A 6,324-nucleotide genomic window follows, 5' to 3' on the forward strand; every position below is an offset into this window, starting at 1 on the left:
CAAACCTTAAAGTACTTGATGAGATGCAGCCTTTGTAGATGGAAAATGGGTTATTTAACTTTAGGTCTATCAGAAACAAGGGAACATGAATATGAAATATAAAAAATGTCTGATTCAGTATTAGATTTTCTCTCCCACATTGTGGTAAATGTGGAGATGCCTTTCATTAGAAATAATTAATGCTAAGCAATTAACCTTTCCTTTAAAAAAAGCTGCGTAAATATCACCTGGTTAAAAGTGGAATCCAAAGTGGCACGGATAGATCTGGTTCAACAAATCTTTTTCAGGGATGATTGTTCATGTGTTGTAGGATTTTGGAAATATTATCTATGAAATATAACCTGGTACAGTTTAAATAGGGTACATTACCTTGTTAGATAATATTGGAAAAAATCCAATCTGAGTAAAGGAACATTTTTTTGTAACTTGTAGAGAGCCTAAGGTAATTTTATGTGATGTATGCAAGGAACAGTCTTGACTGGCTGAATTGTCTTTCTCTTCACCCCCCCCCCCCCCCCCCCCCACGCACACACACACACACTCGTTCTCTCTTGTGCCACCACCTTCACTCCTTCACTACACCAAAGTAAATCCATAAAGAGCCAATTGTGTAATAAACTTAAGTAGACTTCAAAGAACATTACAAACATACGATTTTGGTGTTCTATGCTTTTTTTCCCCCCACCCCTGCTGGTTGAATGTAATCTGGAACCAGCAGTATAAATCTGGCTTTCTGTTCCATTTCACTCCCAGTAACATAAACACAGCATGGGTCTTGTCAATCTGGTTTGAATTTGACCCCCAGATCCCTCTACTAACCCTGCAGCATCTTGTATGCTATGTCAGCTTTTTAAGTCTGTATTAACGTAAATGTTATTCTAAAACTGCAATAAAGGTTAAACTTTAGATTTATGCATTATTTGAATGTATTTCACTTGATGGTGAAATGTTTGATATCTCTATACATGTGAACTACATTATTCATGAGTTAAATCGAGAGTATGCAGTGAAGAATTGAGGTACTTTTTCAACAAGTAAGATCCGATAATCTGCAGTAATGTTCCCAATTAACCAAATATAAATTCTTAGTATATGGTTAATTTTACAGTAATATCTCCTGCCTGATATCAGAGTATTTGTTCCTTGCATAATACAGCAGTGGATAAACTGAAAATTGAATATCCTTTAAAACTACTGTCAGACAGAATACAGGAATGAAATGCACTGGCTAATCTTTTTTTAACATTAGTTATAATGATGCCCAATAACAACCCAGATTATCACTATCCACGGACTGTGAAGCAAGTAGTCAAACTCGCGTGGCTGCATTCCACTGAACGGGGTACGTTTTTTTTAAATGGTGGGTTTCACAGATTGGTTAGTGTGCCACTCAATGCTAATCAATTTATAATAGAATCCAACCCAAAATGTTTTTCGATCGGCAGATTAATGGTAGAATAACTAACTAACTGCCAATTAAGTTTATCAACAATTTTGCCAGTTAAGGCATACTAGTTGTTTCTAATTTAGATCTTCAGTAACTTTTCCAACTTGAACAGAAACCCATCAATGTTTTTGAAATGCAAAAATGTGTGAAAATCGAGAATGAAGCCAAGTGAGCGGTGTGTTTGTCTTCCAAGATTAGCGGCGAGAGGCTTGCAAATTACACTGAGCCAGAATACTTTAATTCTGAACATATTCTGCTGTAAAGTACAGTCAAAACAGACAACACATTCGATCAGAGTGACTGTTCATGGAAAAAAAATCAAACTGCAACTTCAAACTGAGAATGGTAAGGTCTGGGGAGGAGGAATGACCAAATGCAAGCATTCTCTTATTTATTTGGGAGTATGACAATGTACAGTAAAACCCTTTTCATCCGCTTAGGAAACAAAAACCTCCTCCAACCCATTTTTAAAAAAAATACAAAATGATTCCACTTACAAACGAGTTACAAATGTTGCAGATAACTTTTCGTTCGCACGAACAAATCAACATGCTATATATAATAAAATAAAAGGTATAAACAAAACCGAAACTGCCTGGGCGGTAAAGCACACGGTTAATTTTTTTTTGTTGTTGTTGGGGCTTTTAGTTTTGTTATAATAATTAATTAATTAATAATTTAAAAAAGAAAGTGCTCCTGGATCATTCCTCTATCCGGCTGCTGGTGGGCAACAAATGCAATTCTTTCTCGGAGCTGCAACTGGTTGAGAGCGTTTCCCTGCGGCAAGGGTGCGACTTGGCGTGGCCGGTAACGGTGCCGGTGGTGCTGGAGCCGGTGACCGAGGCACACGTGGCTCCTTCCCCCCAAAACTTGCGGGCGCGGACCTGACCAGAGCTGCCCGCGGAGAGCTGCCTGCGCACGGTCCTCCGCCTCCCGTCGGTCGCCATGAAGCAGCTGTCCGGCTCAGAGTGCCGCCGGGCGTGGCACGAGTCACACAGCAGCGACAGGAACTCGCGCCGGACGCTCCGGTGCATGTAGCCGTAGATGTACGGGTGGAGGCAGCACTGGAAGAAGAACAGGACCAGCGACGAGGTGGTCAGCCACTGGGGCGGGGGCGCAGGGCTGCGGATGGTCACAGTGCTCAGGATGCTGTAGGGTCCCATGCTGAGGATGTAGGACGACACGATGACGAAGACCACCCGGGCGGCTTTGCAGTGGTTGTGGAGGCGCCGGTGGCGAGCTCTGAGCCCCGAGCTGGACACCGAGGCGCTTGGCGCCTTGGGGGTTGGGGTGGGCATTGGCGTTGGGGTGGGCTGGGAGGAGGTGGTGGTGATGATGGTAGTGGTGAGTTGGGTGGACCAAAGCGTTCTGCCTGCGAGCGGCTCTGAAGACCATCCAGTAGCAGCCCAGCATGATCGCCACCGGCAACCAGAAGGTCAGGAGGGCGATGACCACCGTGTAAGAGTGACTGGCTGACCAGAACAGGCTGCAAAGGTGGTGACGGTCGAAGCCGATCTGACCCCAACCGAACAGCGGCGGCGCGCTCTGGGCGGCGCCCAGGAACCAGGTGAGAAGGATCAGGCTACTGCCCCGGCGGGGGGTCATCCGGGCGGGGTAGGACAGGGGGTGGATGATGGCCAGGTACCTGTCGATGGAGACCACCACGATGGTGTTGACTCCGGCAAACGCGAACAGGTGCATGAGCACCACCAGAGCCTTGCAGCACAGCCCCGTGTCCAGGAAGGGCCAGGCCTCGGGCAGGCTGCCCGCGATCACCAGGGGCATGACCAGCACGGTCTGGAACAGGTCGGCCAGCAGCAGATTGAACACGAAGCGGTTGGCCACGTGCAGCAGCTGGGGCTTGCGGTGGAAGACCATCAGCACCAGCACGTTGCCGAAGAGCGACGTGCACACGATGGCGGAGATCAGGGCGGCCCTGGCGATGTTGTTGGCCAGCAGGGTCTTCGTGCCGCTCTCGTCGGGACTCCACGGGAGAGTCGAGTTGCTGGTCTTGTTGTTGTTGTTGTTGCTGTTGTTGCTGCTGTTGTTGTTGTTGTTGTGGTGGTGCTGATGGTGGTGCTGATGGTGGTGGTGCTGATGGTGGTGATGGTTGAAGACTGTGAACCCAGACATTTTTTTTACCCACACAAACGCGCTCACCGATTGATGGATTGATTCCTCGTGTCTCTCTGGTTTTGGGGCTGAAATGGATACTGCAGTGTGTGTCTCTCTCTGTGCATTCTTCTTATTGAATCTCTCTTCCCCCCCTCCCCTCCCCCCCACCCACCCCCCCCCCCCCCCCCCCCACACACACACACACAGACCACCCCCAAATAATCCACCAGAGAGACGCAGTCGAGATTTGTGCAGAGAGAGAAAGAAAGAGAGAAAGAGAGATGGAGAGAAAAAAAAATCCCCCTCTCCACCAGGCGTTATCGTTTGCAAAACAGTCAATAAATCCTTCTCGATATTTTCGATTCCAGGCACTGAAACAGGAGCTGCTTCAGTGGCACTTGTCCATCACCGCTTTTTTGCTGATCTCCTCTGCAAATCTGTCCCCCAAAACGCTTTCGTGCGACACTTGTTTTAATGTTGTTGCTCTGACCACGGTTCATCTAGGGATTTTTTTTTTTTTTTTTGCAAAAAAAAAACGAGAAGAGACCCATTTTACATTGAAACGTGTGGCATTGTAAGAAAATCCTCTTCCTGCCCTGTCTGCAAAACCCTCCTGTGGCAGACGATTGCTGGACTGGACTGACTCGAATCCTTGTCCCATCCATCCCTAAGTGCCAAACAGTCTGCAGTAGTTATTGCATCCCATTTAAACACTTTATTAAACACCGTGTGTGTGTGTGTGCGTGTGTGTGCAAAACACACACACACACGAGCACAGATACTGTAGCAGTTGCGACAACTCGATTTTAATAACAAATCAATAACCTGAAGTCAACTAAGTCGATCCTGCGTTTTGAAACCCTATTCTCCAACCTCCAGCAATGGGAGGGTGAGCTTTAATTTCAATTAATGTGGGGTTTCTTTTTTTTTGGGGGGTGGGGGGGTTAAGAAAAAAAAAAGAAGCACATTATTTACCTGCCAGCCACCCAGAGACTGTCCCTCCAGCACCTTCCTCGTTGCCAGCCACCCGCCTCTCCGGCTTGAGATGGAGCTACACAGATTGGACCACCATCCCCTTCCCCCTTCGAGGGACCATTCAAGCAGTCGCCACCGAGAGGAGCGGCGCATCTACACTCTCAGTGCAACTGCAGCTGCGTCTTCATAACTCTCGAAATAACACACCGAATCGCTCTCATGTATATACACACACACACACACACCACACACACGCACATACATGCACGCACGCACACATGCATGTGCAGACTGCGCGGATAGCAGCTGTCATGATTGCACCGTCTGATTCGAAGTGGTCCGATCTATTCCCAGAGGTTAGTCGATGTGAAACGGGGGATAGGTTGCACTTCCATTCCGGTGATGGGAGATGCTTTCTGTCGCCCTTGTTGTCTGTCGTGGGTGGCGACGTGCCCTGGTGGATCCACTCGCCAATAATGTCCTCTGGCCACAGGTTATGCCCAACCTGGCAGTGGGGAGGGGTAAGGTGTGTGTGTGTGTGTGTGTGTGTGGTGGGGGGGGGTAAGGGTACAATACCCTGGTTTGTTTCCCTGTATTCCTGCTCGTTACATTCACACTGTTGTCCACCCTGCACAAGCCTGTAGCAAAATACCATAGAGAATATAATTCATGGATACACAGGCGAGGGAGGGAAAATTCTACAAATCACCATCAAGTTCCAGAACAATGTTGAATGATTCGTTTCATATCATCTCATATGTTTCTTTGCAAGAATGCTATTCTTCCCTCCCCTCAAGCGTTCATGTGATCGTTTTTTTTTTTGACCCTGATAAATTTGATACGAGTGGTGATAATGTAAGTAATCAAATTTCTGATTGAAGGGGTCCAAAAGTCTGGTGACATATCAGGTGCAAACATTGGAGGCACCAATGAATGGAAAGGATTTCTTGCAGCGTTGGGTAATAGTTGTTTGAATGAACCCTTTTCCTAAACAGTATCTCGCTCATCAATGCTGATCAATCAAAGGAAGAAGTAATATCTTAGAATAGAACACAGCTGACGTGTCTCCTTTCAAATCTCTGTCTCTTCTACCCTTACACCCACACACACTTCATCTCTGTGCCAGTAAAGACTGGTAAATAGAGACTGCATACATTCATTTATCATTGTCACTACCCACTACTCTTAGTTGCTTAACTTAATTAATTGAGGTGTGAAATGTCATTAGAAATTCTCAAAGTGTTGCTGATGATTCTTCAGATAACAGTTGCATTTGATGTTGCACTGTATCATATCTCAAGCTCTCAAAGCACTTCATACAATGAGTTAATTTGTAGAGCAGTGACTGCAGCAGCCAAAGTCCACGAGCAATATTTAACAGCATATATAAATGACCAATTAAATCTATGAAGTTTGATGAGGGAAGAATATTGGTTCAGAATGTAGTGCTCTCTGCTCCTTTGGGGGTCAATCTGGCTGAGTTGTTAGCGCTCTCATGTCTGAGTTGCAAGGTTGTGGGTTCAAGATCCATGTCGAGTCTTTGAGCTCATAGTCTAGGCCAGTTGTGGCCAACCCATGGCCCAAAAGACCGTCAAGAAGTGGCCTGCTGAGTATTCACACTAGTCATGGTGAGTTTGTTTTAAATCAGCATTTTGTTCCCAGTTTTTTATTGATTGAATATTTCTTGATTTATGGCATAAATCAAGTCATATTCAATTAAGAAAATTAATTTTGTTGGCCGACCAAAAGGGTTGGCCAACATTGCTCCAGACTGACACTCCAATGCT

General features: G+C 46.0%; 1 protein-coding gene across 1 annotated transcript; it reads right to left on the bottom strand.

The window, feature by feature from the left end:
• Positions 1–2,148: 2,148 nt before the first annotated feature.
• LOC103179420 (probable G-protein coupled receptor 101) lies at positions 2,149–3,687 on the bottom strand. The gene is made up of 3 exons (XM_042340820.1): positions 3,608–3,687; positions 2,794–3,431; positions 2,149–2,726 (listed from the first exon to the last, which is right to left on the bottom strand). Exons 1-3 carry the CDS (start codon positions 3,685–3,687, stop codon positions 2,149–2,151), a joined length of 1,296 nt encoding a protein of 431 aa, XP_042196754.1.
• Positions 3,688–6,324: the final 2,637 nt, after the last annotated feature.

The sequence above is a fragment of the Callorhinchus milii genome, unplaced genomic scaffold (genome assembly GCF_018977255.1).
Source record: "Callorhinchus milii isolate IMCB2004 unplaced genomic scaffold, IMCB_Cmil_1.0 Scaffold15, whole genome shotgun sequence".
Classification (NCBI taxonomy): Eukaryota; Metazoa; Chordata; class Chondrichthyes; order Chimaeriformes; family Callorhinchidae; genus Callorhinchus; species Callorhinchus milii.